Source organism: Triturus cristatus, chromosome 6, assembly GCF_964204655.1.
Source record: "Triturus cristatus chromosome 6, aTriCri1.1, whole genome shotgun sequence".
In the NCBI taxonomy this organism is placed as follows: Eukaryota; Metazoa; Chordata; class Amphibia; order Caudata; family Salamandridae; genus Triturus; species Triturus cristatus.
In genome coordinates, this window is record NC_140589.1 from 773,023,903 (window position 1) to 773,044,430 (window position 20,528).

The 20,528-nt window shown below is 46.9% G+C and overlaps 1 protein-coding gene across 1 annotated transcript in view; it reads left to right on the forward strand.

The window, feature by feature from the left end:
• LOC146817851 (amine sulfotransferase-like) overlaps window positions 1–20,528 on the forward strand; it is a 500,929-nt gene that overhangs the window by 235,480 nt on the left and 244,921 nt on the right. The window contains exon 5 of the mRNA XM_085611330.1: window positions 6,408–6,534. Within this exon, the coding sequence (XP_085467456.1) occupies window positions 6,408–6,534 (127 nt within the window). The remainder of the gene's footprint in view (window positions 1–6,407; window positions 6,535–20,528) is intronic.

The following is a 20,528-nucleotide window of genomic DNA, read 5'->3' on the forward strand; positions in this document are numbered from 1 at the left end:
CGCAGTAGCTAACTATCTTGAGGAGCACCATCTCCTGCATGCCAGGCAGGCAGGTTTCCGACCACAACACAGTACGGAACTGGTTATGGCCACGGTTACCGACGAGTTAAGAATAAGAGCAGATAATAAACAACCCTTCGCTCTGATTCTGCTCGACCTATCGGCAGCTTTCGATACGGTCAGCCATTCCATCTTGCTGAGCCGTATCGCGAAGCTGGGGATTGCCGGCCAGGCATACAAGTGGTTGGAGTCCTTCCTGTCGGATCGCACTCAGAGGGTTCAGATGGGGGACCAGCTATCTGGGATTAAGGATGTGACCTGGGGGGTGCCTCAAGGGTCCGCACTCTCCCCTTTATTGTTTAATATCTATCTGCAACCCCTGATGGACGAACTCACGCGCAGGAACTGTGAGGTCTTTAACTACGCAGACGACACGCAGTTACTGGTTCAGCTGGGAGATACACCAGAGGCCCATGAATCAGTCAGGAATCTTCTGAGATTCACGGTCAACTGGATGACTAACAACTTCCTCAAAGTAAATGCAGAGAAAACGGAGGTGTTGGTGGTCACCAACAAAGCCAACCCCTGGGATGATTTGTACTGGCCCCCAGAACTCGGCAAAACCCCTATCCCCGGCACGGTAGTGAAGAGTCTTGGCCTAAAGATCGATGCGGATCTTACTATGGCCCCTCAAGTGTCGGCTGTGGTGGGCTCCTGCACAGCCGTGATGCGGCAGTTACGTAAGCTTACTACCATTCTCTCTGCCTCCACGCTGCAAACTATCGTCTCAGCGACTGTCATCTCGAGGCTAGATTATGGTAATGCTTTGTATCTGGGCCTATCACAGAAGCTGATGAGGAAACTGCAGGTTGTGCAAAATGACGCGGCCAGACTGGTCTTCTCTCTTCCCAGAAGTTCGCACGCATCTACTCTTCTTCGCAAACTGCATTGGCTTCCCGTGAAGCTTAGGGTCCAATTCAAAGGCCTCTGCATGGCCCACAAGGCACTCTTTGGCAATGCCCCGGAATATGTCAAACAGCGCCTGAGGAAGTATGTTCCCGGTAGGCCCTTACGCTCGGGGTCTGTCCCAAATCTGGCTCAACCCAGATTCAATTTAAAAACCAAAGGAGGTTGTGCTCTTTCAGTACTCATTCCTCAACTTTGGAATGATCTTCCATCCAGTCTGAAGGAAGACTTGCACCTACTCTCCTTTAGGAAAAAACTGAAGACATTTCTGTTCGGAAAAGTAACATCTTCGGTCTAATTGGAGCAGGCAGATGGTTGTGGAGGCGGCATTATGTTGTTGGTCTTCTGTCTAGCGCTTAGAGACCGGTGGTGATAGGCGCTTTATAAGAACCATATAACATAACATAACATACCAGGAGGTCAGTCCTGCTGAAATGTTACCTTCTAAATCTGGTGCAAAAAGTTTAGTTCTTTTCATATTGGAGGAGTTCACCAGGAGGAGGCAGAGCGTGGTGGACGGTCATCGCTTTGCATTGGCAGTTGCCGCAGTCTGTCATTGCTGTAGTGCGAAGTGCAGGTCCCTCGTTGCTGTTCTCCGTGGACAGACGATAGCGTGAACAGAGGGTCTCATCGGATGTTCGCGTTGGCGGTCGTCATGGGCCCAAACCTCTGAACTTTCGAATTTTCTTTGGGAAGAGTGCATTGGGATGCCATTCAAGGGCCCAAAACCCTTGACTGGCCACTCTTGGGGACCAGGGACTCACTTCCACGGAGGCCAGCAGGGCTCAGGCAGGTCAAGCTGCTGATCCAGACAGGTCCAGTTGCAAGGAGGCCGCTGAAGCTTGTTGTGTCCCTATATCCCACAGGGGGTCAGCCAACCAGCCCCTTTGAGTGACTCAGATTAGCCTCGAATAAATGCAAGCAGGTCCAGTCTTCCTTCTCAGACACCAAGGCAGTCCCTCAAGCAGCAGGGCATGTCTTCTTCTGTAACTTTCACAGGTCCAGGAGTACTGTAATGAGTGACTTCGGAGGTCCAATATTTATACCTGGTGCCAGACTTGTGTGGCGGCACTCGCTGTCCTACCCCCACATCTGATTCTAGAAAGTTCTTTTCTTTTCCCTGTCAAGGCTCCAAACTCTCTAGAGGTCACAAAAGGCAGGGCAGGCCTGGTGTCAGGTTCTCTTGTGTGTGTGGGGCAGGTAATCCCTTTGAATTTTAAGTGAGGCTGGGTACAGCCGCTCCCCAGTCATCCTTTCAGTATGGCCCATCCTGTCCACATCGAAGCCTCCTTCCTCTTCCTCTCTGGAAGTCATTCACAAAACCCAAGGGCACAGCCATTTGCAGTCATGTGACCCAGGGCACTGGCAGAAGGAACACATTTTTGGGACAAGAAAACGGCAACTTTCTTAAAGTGGAATTTTCAGAATTATGACTTACAATTCGAATTTACCATTGAAGAGGGCTTTAAATTACAATTCATTAGAGTGTAAACAATATCTCTTTATATGCACCCAATCAAAAGTTAGTACTTATTAAGAGTAATAAGGTAGCCCAGTTTTAGTCAATGGGAGAGCTAACCTTGTAACACTGAAAAACGACTTTAGGAGTCTTTTATTGCCTTGACATGTAAAAATTCAACACAAATGTTTTACTTTTTAAATACTATGCACCCTGGCCCATGAGCCTTTATGGCGTACTCTAGAGGTGATATGTAAGTATTAAAAAGAAAGGTCTTGTAATGCGAAAGAGTTATTTTGCCAGGTCAAAATGGCAATTTAAAACTGCATTACAAGATGAAGTGGTGTGCTTGAGACATGTTTTAAAAGGCTACTTTAGCTTGTGGCATAACGAGTGCTGGAAGCTCACTAGTAGCATTCATTTTACAGGCCATGGATGTATGTTGAACCATTGACTGATGTGGCAATCAAGGGTTGGCAAATTTTATCATGATTGAAGTAGAAAGCACACGCAATTTACCACTGGTTAGCAGTGGTAAAGTGTGCAGATTCCTAAAGCCAACCACAACTATTTCAGCAAAACAGGAGAACTGAAACCAAAAAGTATGGAGAATACCATGTTAAGGATGTCATGTCTAACACTTCCCATACTGTGAGGGGAGAAGTTGCTTTGCAAAGCACCCACCCACAGTCTTGGGGTGTGACTGTCATGCAAATACTGCATCAGAGAGCTTAAAAGTCTCACAAGAGATGATAGTTTATAAAACGTCCAGAGGGTTACTCAAAGATATCCCTTAAAAGTGCAAAAGCCTTTAAAGAGCAGAAATCTTGGGCGAACACAGGAGAGTTTCTTTTCTTTTATGGGTTTGGTAATACTCAGGCTACTGTAAGCACTGTCACTTATGATTGCCATTGCTGGATGTTTAGGTTCTTTATACTTCTTTATTCAGAATGCACCTCACGCTGATAACATTACTAAGGAAGTGTTGTCCATGTGTTTAATAATTGTGTGAAAGGATCTGTCATAACTTTGGTTTATGAGCTGCAGCCACGATGGTAGAGGTAGCACTGATATAATGTAAGAACTGGTGGTGCAGGAAATACTGGTATCCATTTCAAACATATTAAGTGCTTCTTTTGTATTAATAAGCCTGTATTGACCTCTGTGTCTTACGCCATAGGCATGGTTATTCTCTATGAAATCTGGGAAGCCAAAGCTTCTTTAGAGCTAGTATGCACCTCTTCTCAGAAACTTTCATGAAGTTATTTAGCAAGTGATCAATCTTCAAAAGACAATTGAATTCAAAGTTCTTCAGAGACACTCCTTGTTGGAAAATGTTTTTTTCTGCAGGGTCAACCCCAAACATTTTGCCTTACCCTCTAGTTTTTTGTTGAATTAGTTTTTGTTGACTTAGGACTCTGATCACTTTACTACTGCTAACCAGTGTGAAAATGCATGTGCTCTTTCCCCTATACATGGTAATATTGTCTCATACCCCATTGGCATATTTTATTTATTTATAAGTCCCTAGTAAACTATACTACATGTACTCAGGGTCTATAAATTAAATGCTACTGGTGGGCTTGCAGCACTGCTTGTGCCACCCACTTAAGTATCCCTCTGACCATGTTTCAGGCCTGCCATTGCAGAACCTATGTATGCAGTTTCGACTGCCATTTCGACCTTGCAAAATAAACCTTTTGCCAGGCCAAAACCTTCCCTTTTTATTCATATACATCACCCCTAAGGTAGGCCCTGGACAACCTAAAGACAGGGTGTAATGAAATTAAAAGGCAGGGCATGTAATTTTACATTTTACATGCCCTGGTAGTGAAAAACTCTTGAATTTGCTTTGCACTACTGCAAGGCCTATATCTACCATATGATAACATTGGGATTACATTATTAACTTTTATAAGTGTAATTTCCAAATGGGAAGATATAATTGATTTAAATTGGATGTCTCTGGAATCCTAATTTAAAATCATAACTTATGGTGAAGTCACATTTAAATCACAGTTCTGGAAATGCCACTTTTTTAAGGTTGCCATTTTCTTGCTTTCGCTATTTGGTGCCTGTAGTCTGTCTCTGATCATCAAGACTGGGTGGAGTTGGCAGATGGGCCTTGTGTATTCCTCTCAGACAGCCACACACATTGGGAGCTTAGGTGTGCCTCATTGGGCTATCTCTGGCAGGATGAGAGGGAAGAGCTGGGCACAGCCTCACTTACACCTGAATAGGCTGTGTCCTGTCCACACACAAAGGGCTGCATAACCCCCTGCCATGAGTCTGGAACCAGGGAAGGAAGGACCTCTGCTCATCTATTAGTCTACCCTGCCAATTGGTGTCACCCAAGTTCTGGATCCTTGGAAGTGGGCCTAAGGTGTTTGCCAGCAGAACCAATGTATCTTCTTTTCTGAGCAATGCATCCCCAAACAAAACCTATGCATCTCCTTGGCTAGGCAGCTCTTCCCGAGAAGAACCAACACATTGTCGCTGCTGCATGGATTGCACCCATCACAAAAGACTTGCATCGCCGCCACCTCCCGCATCTTGGGATTGAAGCATCACCTTCAGAACCACCACTGTGCAACACCTTTTCCAGCACCAGCTTCTTGCTTCCTCTGTCGACGGTAGCCTCGAAGACGCTGCTGAAACTCCACATCACAGCTTCACCACTCATCGGAACCAATGCATGGTTCAGCTTCACCTCACATCCTCAACCTTGGAGTTTGCATCGTGAGCCCCACCGACAGGATCCTTAACGTCGATGCATTAAAACCTTGCACCGCAGCCTCGCCCAATTTTGGAACCGATGCATCACCTAGGCTGCTAGGAGCACCTTCAAAGTAGATCCATGCAACACTTCACAACCAGGATTTAAAGTATTCTGTTCTGCGGTCCTAACTTTGTCCCTTTAGCAAGCCCACGCTCCATCACAGTTGGCCTGAAATTGTGACTGTGTCCCGGTCCAGCGCAACCAGATATCTCCAATAGCGCTTTATGCTTTTTGGCACTCTTTTCCACTATAAACTTTAAAAATCAATGTCGCCAGTTCTACTAATTGGAGTTTCGTTTTTTTAGGTCCTGTTTTATTTAGTAACATCAGATCTAGTTTTCTAACTTGGTGTGGGATGTTTTTGTGTGGTCTTTTCACTGTTTTACTATTTGAAGTGTTGCACATATACTTTACACGTTGCCTCACAGTTAAGCCTGACTACTCTGCGCCGAGCTGCCAATGGTGAGCACAGATTAATTTAGGGTTTGCCTGCCTCTTACCTTGATTAGGATTATGGGTGCTGCTTGACCAGTGCTCATACACCATTCAACCAGTAACCCAATTTCCAACACTTCTAAATTCCCTTTTTTGTTAATGAAAATAACCTTTTTAAATGAAAGTCTTAGTGCAGTACTCAGGACTCAAATCTATGAATTGATTTTTTCAAGAAGGAACATGTCCTTTCCAATAAACTCTAATTGAAAAATGCAGTATACATGGTTTAGGACATTTAGAAACTGTCTGACTATGCGCTCATTCTCTCATATTTAATGCGTTTTGTGCATTTTTTGCTATACAACTGTAAGCATGGACTGTCAATTGAACTTTCACAGCCATCAACAAAATATTTATACCCAACTCAGATACATAAATATTGAATGTATCAGGTACCTTCAGCATATCTCTTTGCATATCAGGCCTTTGCACACACTACGTATCCATGGTATTGTTGCTATTTAAAACGTTGAGATCCTCAAATGTATTTCAAACCCTACTTTTCCCTCAAGATAGTACAAGGGAAATATATTGTTGACTGTTTCATTATGGCTTTCCAACTCCAAATTGTTTCACAGCCAAAGGAAATGAACTGACATATCAAATGCACATGTTAAAGTTGGAAGGGGAAAACAGTTGTATGGTAATAATTTACAGTTGCTGTAAAGAACAGCTATTTGCATTACTCTTTGATGTGTGTTGTTGCAGGTTATCTACATAACCCGAAACCCTAAAGATGTTTTAACTTCCTTTTACCATTTTGAAAAGATGATGCCATCACAGACACAATCAACACATTTTGAGCACTTCATGGAGAAATTTTTAAGCGGGGAAGGTAATTTTTACTTTTTTAAAATTTATTTTCTTGTTTATGATTTAAGAAATCGAGTTGGTTTAAAACACTCATCAGTGGTTACATTGTATAGAATCAATATTCATGTAAGTATTACCACACAACAGAACTAACTTTTCAATTTAGAACAAATGTGCCTAATGGGGGATTATTTAAAATGTTTAATATGAGGAGCAGGTGGTTGTAGATGTTGTCTCCTGTTTTGAGGTGCTAAGCCGTAGGTATTGCATCATTCTCAGGGAAATCCTTTTCCCATGTTCACAGATGGGTCCCTCAACAAAAAATGTAAAAAGCAGGCGAGGTTCTTTCGAACTAAAAGAGACACAGGGGCATATTTGTAAGCCTGTAAGCCACGCAACTTGGTACAAGAGTGACGCAAACCACAAATGCAGTTCATGAAGCTACGCAGGCTACTTTGCGTGGACATGAGTGACTCCAAAAATAGGGAGTAGAACAACATGGCGCAAATCACTGCTTTGTCTTACTCTGCACTAAGGAAGCATTCCATGGGGGTTGTGTAGGTGTTCTCATGCATCTCTCATAGTTTTTGATGCATCCACCCATTTACCAGAACTGGTAAACCTGGAAGTGCGCCAAAAAGATACTCCTTTCAGGAGCAGCGTAATGAAGAGAAATATCTTTATTTCTCCTCGTTACTTAGAATGCAGTACACATAGAAAGAAGAATTTGCCTCTCAGGGTTTTTTTCATGCAGGAAGGTGCACCTTACTGCACAAAAACAATCCTGCATGCAACACAGGCTCCCTTGCACCATGGTGAAAGGATGCCATGCATTGGCGATAGGCAGCCGAAATGGTGCCAGCACACAGGAAAAGGAAGGATTGCTCCGTATTGACTTGGCAGTTTGGGCTGGACTGTTCCCATGAGGAGCAGGGTCAAGACTGATTTGTATATGGCTGGGTCCAAATTGAGGTGGTGTGGTGAGCAATCAATTATGAATTAAACCCAGATATGTGACTGGGGTGAATGTTTCCATTGTTCAGCATTCCGTCCAACATCTTTTCTTTTTGCTTATGTTGCCCTAAGTGGAAAGGTTATGCCCAGACGTGGGTCCCGTGCTCACTGCACCACTGGATTCAAGCTAGCCTGACTGATGAGGGGTAATACCCCAAACTGGTCCCAGGATACTTGTTTCTGGTCCAGGGAGAACCTGACTTGTCAGTTTGGACTGGACTGTTCCCATGAGGAGCAGGGCCAAGACTGATTTGCATATAGCTGGGTCAAAAACTGGGTGGCATAGTGAGCAAAAAAACAATAAATGTAACCTAGATATCTTGACTGGGAGTGAATGTTGCATTGTTCAGCATTCCGTCCATCATCTGCACATTTTGCTTTTGTCGCCCTAAGTGGGAAGGGTATGCCCAGATGTGAGACCTGTGCTCATTGGGCCACTAGATCCAAGCTAGCCTGGCTGATGAGGGGTGATACCAAAAACTGGTTCCAGGATGCTTTTTTCCGGTCTAGGAAGGCCCAGGCTTGGCAGTTTGGGCTGGATTGTTCCCCTGAGGAGCAGGGTCAAGACTGATTTGCATATGTTTGGGTCCGAATTGGAGCGGCGTGGTGAGCAAAAAACCAATGGATTAAACCCAGATTTGTGTATGGGGGTGAATGTTTGCATTGTTCAGCATTCTGCCCATCATCTGTTTTTTGATTTTGAATTGAGTTAAATACGGCACATCCATGTCCTTTCCCTGTCACACAGTGCAGCCCAGCAAGGTGTATTGCTGTGATGCACTGCGTGGCAATCTTGTAAATCTACCCCTCATTTTACACTGTTTGCTTTAGGACTCATAGTTGTCAAATCAATGTTTTAAATTGCCATAATCTGATCCAATTCTACTGTAGGATACATTATAGTCAGAACCGTTATACTATGGTAGAGTGTTCTCCAAGCTCCAGGCTCAGATCTCACTGCTAACGATGAATGCCAACTAAGCTGTCCAGAGTATGTAGTCCAAAGGCCACAGCTTTTGCAAAAAAGAAGAGGAGACTGAGGATCCTTACTAACCAGGACCCAAAAATACAACGACATAACAGAAACTGGACCTTGGCTTTGCCACCATGACTCTCTGGGTAGACCAGTGGTTAATTGTGCCATTGGCTGAAGGTGGGACCCACCCACACTCATTTTTGGGGACTGTCACGTATTTTTCCTCATCAGACTTTTACCTAGCGCAAGAGAGAAAAAAAACAAAAATGGGAAAAGGAGGACGAGAAAGACAGGAATAATATTACAATTAAAGAAGGCAAGAATGAGCAAGAACTTGAAAGAGTGTGATAAATGGGCAGGGATTGTATGGTCATGGATGAAGTAGGCATGAGCTGGGACAATGACTACACAGCCTTGGTATTCAGTAACCCTGACATTTGATAGAGCAAACCGTTGGCTTCTGAGCTAATCTTTTGACCCCAGCATGTATCCTATCATAAATTAAGCACTGCATTGATTTACTGTGGCATGAGAATACTATGTTCTTTGCATATTTAGCCTTCAAAGTGGCTGGATAGGTCACTGTCAGTCTTTGATGTATATATGGCACATCACCTTTCCTCTACTATAACCCTCACAAGCGCACACCTTTTTGAGCACTTTTTCCTTCCCTTTCTTGGAGCACCATTTTAGAAATGTACAGATATTTGTGCTGGCATTGAATACGAACACAAGTATATCATGAATATGAATACATCAAATTAACTGATTTATCAAGGTGATGATTTGATTTCATGTTAATACAGATTTCCACTGTGATAATTATTATTATTTTGTCCTGTGTCTTACCCAGGTCCGGTGGATGTTCGGGTTCCCCCATTGTTTTGTAACTCTGGTTTTGCAAGGGGGCAACTGCGTTTTAGGTACCGGGTTCGGCGGCCATCTAGGGAAACCTACCAATCCCAGACATTTCTGAAAGCTAGACACCCAGGGGAGTCCAGGGAGTTGTGGCTTGTGTGGATCCCTCACGTTTTCTTACCCAGAATTCCCTGCAAACCTCAAATTTAGTTAAAAAGTACAATTTTCTTCTCATTTCTGTCTGGGATTACCATGCTGGCACAAATTACCTACCACCTAGTGTTCCCCTTGGTCTCCAGAGTAAAATGATACCTCACTTGTGTGGGTGGGCCAAGGGCCAGTGACTGTGAAGGGCAAAAAACATAGGGATTGAGGAGATAGCACAGCTAGCTATAAGCACTATTTTTTTTATATGCGTTTTTAGGCTGGCTCTGCATTTGACACCCACACAGTCCTACCTAAAACAATGGATGGAAAAGTAAATTTTTGATCAAGATGAGTATAATTTCTCAAGATCAGAACATACCAGAATACCGTCATTTTATATTTTACCTAAAGTTCAAAAAAGCCTGATCAATCCCCCAGGGAGACCTATTGTTTCCTCCAAAGAGAGTTTTCTAGAGAACACTGCCATATATATTGATACCTTTTTATTCTTCTATGTGAAAACCTTTCCAGCATACTATAAGGACAGTGGTAATAATTTGGTTTGGTCAGACAATTATCTGATTATTACATTGGATGTGACTGTATTTTATATGTGTTTTGATCATACATTTGGAACACATGCTTGTGAATATTTTTTGAAAACCAGAACAGCATGTTCCCTGGAAAATAACAGGATGCTTATCAAGAAGATACAAATCTGTCTTAAAGAGAACATATTTTTACATGATGGAGTCCTGTATCGACAGAAGATCGGTACCAAAATGGGCAGACCCGATAACAACTATGAATTTGTACTGAACATTTTAATCTGGGCTCAATACATTTTGTTTTTATTATGGAATGGAACATGGGAAAAAGCATGTGAATATGTATAAAAGCTCAACAATAAACCTTTTAACTTGAAATTTACTGCATCCATGAACTCCAGTGAAATAACACTCTTAGACATAGCATTAAAGATTTGTGATTGTAAAATTCATACATCAGTATACCGTAAAGATACAGCTGGAAAAAGCACATTGCACTTTGAAAGTCAACATCCAAAAAGTCTTAAAGAAAGTATTCCATACAGGGGATCTCTCAGATTAAAAAGAATATGCAGCCAGGAAGAAGAGTATAATAAACAATTGGTGCAGATGAAGGTGAGATTTTTAAAAAGAGGATATAGTTCTAAAACAGTAAATCCGGCTACAAAGAAATCTAAGAATTACCAGGAATCAGCTGTTGCATCCAAATGTCATACCAGTAAAGGAAAAGTCTGTAACTCGGTTGATTACATGCTTTAATCTACTTCACAGAAAGTGAGCCAAGTGATTAGAAGACATTGGCGGATAGTCAAAGGTGACACAGTAATAGGAGATGAGTTACCAAGGGCACAGCCTATACCCTATAGGAAAGGAAGGACCCTAGTTGATTAACTAACTCTTAGCTATTTCACCAGCATCCGTAAGCAAGACGCAAGGCTGTCTAAAGCAAACTGGTTTTTCATGTTTAATCATTGCAAGGCATGTAAGAAGGATACAAATACATCCGAATACACTTCTTCTGATGGTCAACAGAGAAGGTTTATTGGCTTTTATAACTGCAACACTGATCACTGTGTATATCTGGTAGTCGGCCTGTGCCCTCTTATGTATGTAGGTAGTGCCATCTTTTCCCTTAAGAAACATACATTAGAGAATCAACGAGTCTAAGAGAGACATGATAGTGACCCTGGAAGACTAAACTATTTTGCAGTAGACAGAGCTCCCCCAATCAGAGAGGCGGGAATAGAGTGATGAAATTGAGTCCTTTATGATCCAGATATATTCTGGAATACATACAAAATTCCCTGCAGGATTGAATAGAGATTAGGAAATGGAGGTCCATGTGGGGTAACTGTCTTTAATCAACTGCTCCCTTTCTGCTGTGCTAATATGACCTGGATTTTTCATTTGAAGGAATCTCAGAGGAAATAAATAGGCATTTGATGAATGTTGAATATATGAATTGTAGGCCCAGGTCTATCTTAATGATTTATATGAACTCTTAATATGTGCCTGTGTAATTGACAAAGATGGGTTATTTATATGCATTAAGTTATTTAAATATGCATTTTATACAATATTTTGATATGGTTCAAGAATGTGTTTACATTTTGCATTTCTGCACACTTGAGAGTGGTTTGTTCACAATAATATTTATAGTAAATATAGTATATTAGATTGAATAATGATTTCCATTTTCATTGGGATTTAGTGCAAAACCCTTATATAATACTACTTTTTATTAACTTTTTGCTGCTATATTATTGCTAATTGCACATATAGGTGCCGATTCCGATCCTGTAAAACCCGGGTACGAATGGTCGTATGGAGCGTATTCTGATGGTGATGTAGGGGTACGCGTGGCATGGACCGTACCCACGCCCCCCAGAGCGTGGGTATGGTTCGTACCACCATTGGAGTGGTGAGGTAGGGGTACGTGTGGTTCGGCCCGTACCCATGCCCTCAGAGCGTGGGTACGGTCCGTACCACGCGTACCCCTACGTCACCACTACAATGGTGGTACGGACCATAACCACACTCTGGGGGGCGTGGGTACGGTCCGTGCCAAGCGTACCCCTGCGTCACCACTCCAATGGTGGTACAGACCGTACCCACGCCCCCCAGAGCGTGGGTATGGTCGGTACCACCATTGGAGTGGTGAGGTAGGGGTACGCGTGGTACGGCCCGTACCCATGCCCTCAGAGCGTGGGTACGGTCCATACCACGTGTACCCCTATGTCACCACTACAATGGTGGTACGGACCATACCCACGCCCCCCCAGAGCGTGGGTACGGTCCGTACCACCATTGGAGTGGTGACATAGGGGTACGCGTGGCACGGATCGTACCCACGCCCCCCAGAGCGTGGGTACGGTCCGTACCACCACTGTCGTGGTGATGTAGGGGCACCGTGGTACGGACCGTACACACCCTATGAATGCAGGGGTACGGTCCGTCTCACCCGTACCCCTACGGCACCAGTACATTATGGATACAAGGCATACACACGGCACAAATGTCGGACTACGGCCTGGTGCAGCATATTAGCAGCAAATTGGGGAGGGTGTATGGCCAGGACAGCAGTGTACTGCACCAAGAGGGTGGGTGGCTGCAGAGGACTCCCAGCAGTGTCCAGACATATGAGGGGTGGGTGCATATCACTCCCAGCAGTGCCCAGACATATGAGGGGTGGGTGCATATCACTACCAGTAGTGCCCAGACATATGAGGGGTTGGTGCAGAGGACTCCCAGCAGTGTCCAGACATATGAGGGGTGGGTGCATATCACTCCCAGCAGTGCCCAGACATATGAGGGGTGGGTGCAGAGGACTACCAGCAGTGTCCAGACATATGAGGGGTGGGTGCAGAGAACTCCCAGCAGTGTCCAGACATATGAGGGGTGGGTGCAGAGAACTCCCAGCAGTGTCCAGACATATGAGTGGTGGGTGCAGAGAACTCCCAGCAGTGTCCAGACATATGAGTGGTGGGTGCATATCACTCCCAGCAGTGCCCAGACATATGAGTGGTGGGTGCATATCACTCCCAGCAGTGCCCAGACATATGAGGGATGGGTGCAGAGGACTCCCAGCAGTGTCCAGACATATGAGGGGTGTGTGCATATCACTCCCAGCAGTGTCCAGACATATGAGGGGTGGGTGCATATCACTCCCAGCAGTGCCCAGACATATGAGTGGTGGGTGCAGAGAGCTCCCAGCAGTGTCCAGACATATGAGGGGTGGGTGCAGAGAACTCCCAGCAGTGTCCAGACATATGAGTGGTGGGTGCATATCACTCCCAGCAGTGCCCAGACATATGAGTGGTGGGTGCATATCACTCCCAGCAGTGGACAGAGACATGGGGGTGTGTACATCATCCTCAGATGACCACAACTCCATGGGTGTATGAACGCATCCCCACTGTGCGACTATGTTGAGAGTGCCATAACAACACATCACTGACAGCAGTGTCCCACTCCCATGAGGATGGATGTCTTCCCCCCACTGCATGACACACCACATGTGGGTGTGAGGACAAATTACACATGCATACCCACCCCTGGCGGATGCAGCACAATACACACACTGAGATCATGTCACTAGACTGTATAGTCACGTTAAAGCCTACTAAACTAAGAGAGACAAAGGGAACACACACTGTCATGCACATTCCAGGACTGATAGGAATGTACAGGTGCTGGGACAGCCACCAAGTTGTTGTCTCCCATGGAAGGAATAGGGAGGACTTCCCACAGATACAATGCCCACAATTGTGAGTCATGCGAACAAATACCCTGCTGAACAAGTACCATATGTGTGCCAGGCTGGGAGTACACACATGCATAGTGCGAAAAAGGGACAATTGCTACATGAAGGCCTGGCAACATACTCCATACACAAGTACAGTGACTACCAAGGATGGCACAGACGATGCAGCCGGAGACATTGATGAGCAGGCATGGCCATAGTTGAAGGGATCCTTCACCCACAAAGGAAATGTAGACACAGGTTCAGCACAACAATTGTGCAACTCCCTGCAGGGAAGATGTCAGGTGCCACAGAGGAAGGAACACTCCTTGGGACAATGTCTCCAACTACAAAGAGCATACACGACCAAATATTATTTTCTGATACCTTGTGATGGCACGCAGATACCAGGGTCCACCTCATGAGCAGCACACTGCAACATTTCCCAGACACCTAACACATGATCACCACCCCAACTCATGGAGCATCAGCACCAACATCAATACCTGAAAACCAATCCTGGTCAAAGGAAAAACAAAATGCTTTATTCAGCATTAAATTAAAAGGTATAAAAGGAAACTATTTGCAAAGGCCATAGGCCAGTCCAGATGCAAAGTCCTGGGGGGGGACACATGTCCACGCGTCTCCCCGAGCTTGCCTGCACATACTAAACCTCTGGTTTATCGACTGGGGGGGGGCATCATGTGGAGAAGGACCAGGCACCGCAGGGACAGGAGGGGGAAGAGTAGGTGTTGTGGGTGCAGGGGCGGACGACTCCACCACAGGGGGTGGGTCAGCGCCAAAGGTGGCGGTTAGCATGGCGCTGCACATGTCTGCAAGCTCGGCCAGCGTCTCCCCTGCACCCGAAGGAACCACAGGCCTCAAGCCCCAAGGAGGGGGGGGTCAGAGGGATGGGTTGCAGCGCTACTGGGGGAGGTGGTGGACAGGGGGGGACTCAACTCCCTTACCCGTGGTGTGCCTTGCCCGTTTGCGTGATGGTGAACCAGTGGGGCTGAGGCCCAGCACAGCCAAGTATGTCTCCTTCTCAGACTGTGGGGCAGGGGAGCCGAGGGGAGTGACATTGGAGGGACTGGGGAGTGAGGCATGCGGACTTGGACTGTGGCTGCATGTCTGCCTGTGTGACCTAGACCCAGTGGGTGTGCCTTCTTCCCCCTGAGTGTGGGTGACAGGAGGTGTGCGCTAGCCCTTCCCTGTTGGTGTGCTGCCTGTGTCTGGTGGGGTGCGTGGCTGGGAATGTCTGGGTGTGCTTGGGACAGGCATGGGAGTGGGAAGTGTGGATGGTGCAGGGGTAGGGGGACAAAGCGCTGCAGGAGACTCACTGCTGCCGTCAGTGACGAGTCCATGGACCTCAGCAACATCCGTTGGTCAGACATCGCTGATGACATGCCCTCCATGTACGACACCATCTGTGTCAGCAGCCTGGTGTGGCCATGGAGGACAGTCAGGATCGATGTCTGCCCAACCTGCAACTGCCGCTGAATGTCCACAGACTCGGCAGTGAGGGCAGCAGGGGGTGCGGTGCCTGGCACGAAGGAGTCACGTTGTTGCCCTACACGGACAGAAGGGACCCGAGCAAGTGGGAGGGCGGTGATGGGAATGGAGGGGGTGTTGACAGTTGTAGTGCTGCTGCCAGCTGTTGGAGCAGCCTCCGCCCCCTCAGGGAGCTCAGCCTCGGACCCGTCAGCGTCGTAGTCGGTGTTGGTACTAGACAGGTCCTCCGCCTGACTCCCCTCGCCCTCCGTGCCACTTGATTCTGCTGACTCCCCAGCAGTGGTGGCACCGGTGCTCGATCCCTCCTCCTGGTCCGTGCAGGTGTCTCCCTCGGTGTCCCCCGATGATGCTGTGTGCAAGGTGAAGAGACATGAAATAATCAGTCACCTGTGTACATCTGACACATGAGTCGAAACAAAATAGGTCACAGTGCATATAAGGAAATGCATCATGAGTAACATTTAGAATACTCCGCACATATGTAAGCCATGCACTCCCCAGTTGGTTCACCCACCATGCCACCTGATAAAATGAACATCAGGACACAACTGCAAATAACTCGATATCCAATTATACAGAGAAGCTAGTGTCTGTGAACAGTGGAGCACAGCCAGACTATGAAGGCATGCCACCTCTTGTTCACTGTGAAAGAAACAGTATTGATGCACCCAAGGCCAAATAACAGACGCCAATGCTGAAGGTGTCCCCACACTCAGAGACCTGTGAGTACTTTGTAAATCCTAAAGAAATACATTGTGATCCCTTGGGAATCACAACACTTTACACAATCGACATGTTTGGAATGTGTGAATGTGCCACTTTTGGAACAGAACACACATGTGCCTGGATAACAGAAGTCACACAAGGAGGTGCACACAAAGCTACTTTTACACAGTCATTGTATGAGCTGCCAGCCTAATGCAAATAAGCCACTGTTAAGAAGAAATGTGGTATCAGGAAGTACATATACATGGCACCACGGTGGTCTGGATGACTTGACACCCGTAAATAGGTATCAGCAATAACCGAGGACCAACCCAAATGCAACCACACTGTGGGAACATGTATATGGATAATCTCTAATCAATTTCATTACAGAACTGTACCTTTGTTTTAAATGTGCCAGCGTGTCCCCTAAAAGTGTAAAGGTGGTTTCTTGTGCACTTCCTTGGGAGACATCTGTCATGCAGGCACATTATTGTCCTTCACAACAAAATATCAAAGTCAACAATATAAACTATTGGGACATGTTGACAAGCGTAGTCAGTGCCAAGGTACAAGACATCTTGACTAACAACTTGAATCATGCCACCTGTCACATGGCCATCCGTACCATGATGACACAGTTGGCAACACATCTGACCCACTACCTGTCATGTGGAGTGGCACAAATGTCCAGACACAGGACAATGCATTAGCTAATGGCCCTGCAATTGTGTTGGAATAAGGAGCACCTGCACTGAGGAGACACCCTCATGGGAACCAAGAATGTCCACACAGATGTCAGCACACACATACCAAACTACGTAGCATCTGGAGCACACACCGGTGCATAAAATGGATGAGCAGGAAACATGTCTTTTAACTTTTGACACTTGCTGCAAAGCACATACATTACCCCCTGCACAACATGCCTGGGTCACTGCACGTAGAGTGTCTGTCCAGACAAATATCACACACAGGTCAGACCTGGCAAGGAGACATAAGGTTTGGACATGTAGGCCTTGCCTGCACAAACCCCCCCTACCTGAGACAATGTGATTGAGACAGAGCAAGTACTTACACCTCTTAATCTGGGATTAACAAAATGTGCATCAAGAACTCCTATATGTACTCAACATCACCTCGTGAGGCTGACCACACATATTTGTGACAAACAACCATCAACAGATAGTTGTACATAGACACACAGGCACTGCCCAGTGTGAGGATGCACAAGCCTAATGTGGTCAGCATGGACAGTGGAGACATGTAGCACACTTTACATAAATACAAATGAGGCCATGGAACAATGCCACAGAGGCCAACCTATGCTGAACACACAGTGAATGGGCACAGTGTTTGATGCCACACATGATTCCTAGGAAAAGGTGTCTCAGGGGACTGGAGTGGGCACACTGCTCCATGGTCCTGGAATGATCTGACTGTAACAGGAGCAACCGTCCCGGCACTATGCATATCTCCCACTCATGCACATAATGTCTGAGGCCAATACATCGGTCATGCATGCTGCAAGTCTATTTATTTGAAACCTCACAATCCTATGTTGAGACTCAGGACAGTGCCAACAATTATGGACCCCCAAATGAGTGAACAGGACAGGACACAGGCAAGGTACCAACACATGTCACAGACCACCATGTGCAATAGTGATTACACACAGACCAGGGAACACATGTCAAGGAGGGGAAGGGAGGAAGAACAGCACTGGTTGACTTGGGGGAACAGGATATGCACTGCACATATAAACCCTGGCACTGTATCCAGGCGAATGAGCACTTCCAAAAGCTGGTGACACACAACAAACACACATGTACCTACCCCCTTCCTGCTGCTGTCTCTCCTGTAACCGCCTATCCATCTCAGGGAAGACCACCGCCAGGACACGCTTCATTTGGTGGGTCAGGCGCCGGCGCCCGCCGTGGGGGCGTGGTGGTGAGTCCCTCAGCAGGACCCGGGCGATCCTCCTGGTCCAGCACCGGATGTCCTGCCAGCGTTTCCTCACTTGGGGCAGGCGCCGACTGTGACCCTCCACCGTATTCACGGCCCTGACGGCCCTCTTCCAAATTCTCCCCTTCTCGTAGGCGGTTACCTGTGAGGATGGCAAAGTGAGACTACATCACTACACCTGCTCCATGTCACAGAGACACACATTTTAACATCATTGATTTGTTGAACAGGGCATAGTATGCTGCCAACTAATAGCACCTTTGTCATAGGGACATTCGCCTCTGCGTAAGCGCCAATGCACTACATGGCATTGAAAGTACACAGGTGGCATGAGGGGTTCGACACACTCCCTGATCATGGCACACACTGTGCATCACAAGCAACACAAGGCTGATGGACAGCACCTCCAAGCAGTCACATGCCCCAGGCCACTGACGCAACCTCAGCAGAGTACACAGACACACACAGGCACAGATCTTTCACCTGCCATTGGCAACAGCGGATACAAACATCACTCTGCACATGTGCCACTTTCCTGGGGGGTGTCACAGGCGTGCGGCTAGCCCTGCAAGTCAGACACACAGCACGGCTTCCTTCTCACATCATATGGGTAGAGCATATGCCTCCTCCATGCAGCTGTGGTGCAACACTCCACATAGACACTCACCCACATGACAAGGAACATTCACACACATCAATGTCCAGGGGCGTACACATCATTTGGACACTCTCACCACAGCTCCACTCAACTCACACACATCTGTGGGTACAGTCACCTGTCACACCGGGGGGACCACTGAATCACCTCAGTACAATAGGAAAAAAAGCCACCAAGGATTTGCCAGGCTGAATGTGCCATGCACCATGCAGTGATTGTCACAGTAAGCACAATGCAAGTGAGGAGTGCAGACATGAACTACATCATGCTCTGCATGGGAGACATAAGGCATTCCCCCCCCCGGGACGTACTCTAAACAACATTGCATGTCTGTCACACCTGGACACATAGCCAGAAGTGACAGTCACAAAAAAGGGGCACAGTCAAAGCTAGTGGAGTCAGCACTCACCTGCTCCCCTGGTCTCCCATACAGGCTGGGGTACTGTGGGAGGATGACGTCCAGCAACGCCTCATTCTCCTCCTGGGTGAATGGCTGGGCCCTCTCCACAGACCTGGACATGTTGACAGAGGAAGCAATGACAGCAGCAGTGGTGTCCAATGACTTGTTGTGCAGGCAAGTGCCCTCTCATGGGTTCTGGCTGACTTATATCTGCCTTGCTGGCCTATTTCATTTACAGGAGTACAGAGTGATTGGTCAGACTCATTTGCATCCTACGTTTCCTCCAATCCCTTTAAACATACACCAGTGACAGCATTAGCATCTTTCAAATTTGCTGCAGCATGTCAAGTCAACAACCACGTTGCAACAATGTATAATGTGGCCAACTGCTCTTTCCAGCCCACATGATGGAAAATTTTGATCTTGGAATTCGGTATCCATGACAACCAGCATGCATTGAGGCCCTAATACTTGTCCCTTATGTGTCCCCATTTTAATTTTAAAATCCCCACACAGGTACGGTGCGTTTCACACGTACCCCTAGGGCACCACTACTATAGTGATACGGCCCGTACACGCGCGTGTACGGGCCGTATCACTATGGCGTACACCTACGCCAACACTACTATAGGGATACGACCAGTGTGTACATGTACGTGTACTACGGTAGTACACATACATGTACGACCAGTGTGTACACGAGAATCCTCATCCTCCTCCCTCCCTGTGGCTGGTGGTGGTCTTCGCCTGGTGGCACAGGGAGGGTTGCCCATGTTGTTGACGATCCGATGGAGTGAACGGTTCATGTCCGTTTGCACCGCCAGGAGCTCAGCCTCCATCCATCCTTGGTTTCGTTGTTGACTGGCATGTTGCTCGACCTGCAGGTTCTTCATCTCATCGAGGGTCCCCTTCATCTCTGTGAGGCTCGCCACTACCTGGCTGATGCCCCTGGTGTGTCATGCCGGTATGTGTCCAGGATGTGGCGTATGTGTGACATACCGGTTCCCTCAGCTGGCTGGTCAGGTTCGCACCTCCACCTGCCTCCACTCCCCCCACCCCTGCCCACACGAGCCTGGCCTGCCGTTGTGGGCACATCGGGTCTACGGGACCCCTGAGGGATGGCATTTGCGGGGTTGTCTGCCTCCTCCTGGGTGCCCGGAGAACCTTGTCCCTCCTGGTCAGACTGGCTGTGTTGTTCAGTGCGAGCAGGGCTCCTGGGTGTCTCCTGGGATGTGGCAGGAACAGATGTACCGGACGCAGGTGCTGCAGGGGCTTGGGCACCAGAGGGGCCAGGTTGGTCGGGGTCATCCACGGAGTGGTGAGAGTCGTCGCTGCCGGTGGGATCATCTTCATGCTGAGCCTGTGACTGTGATTGTCCCCCCCCATTGTTGGGGGGAGGTCCATGACGTTGCCCTGTGTGTGAGAGGGAGACAATGTTAATGTTGTTTCATGCCACATCCATGTTTCATACATACTCAAGTTGTCACAGTT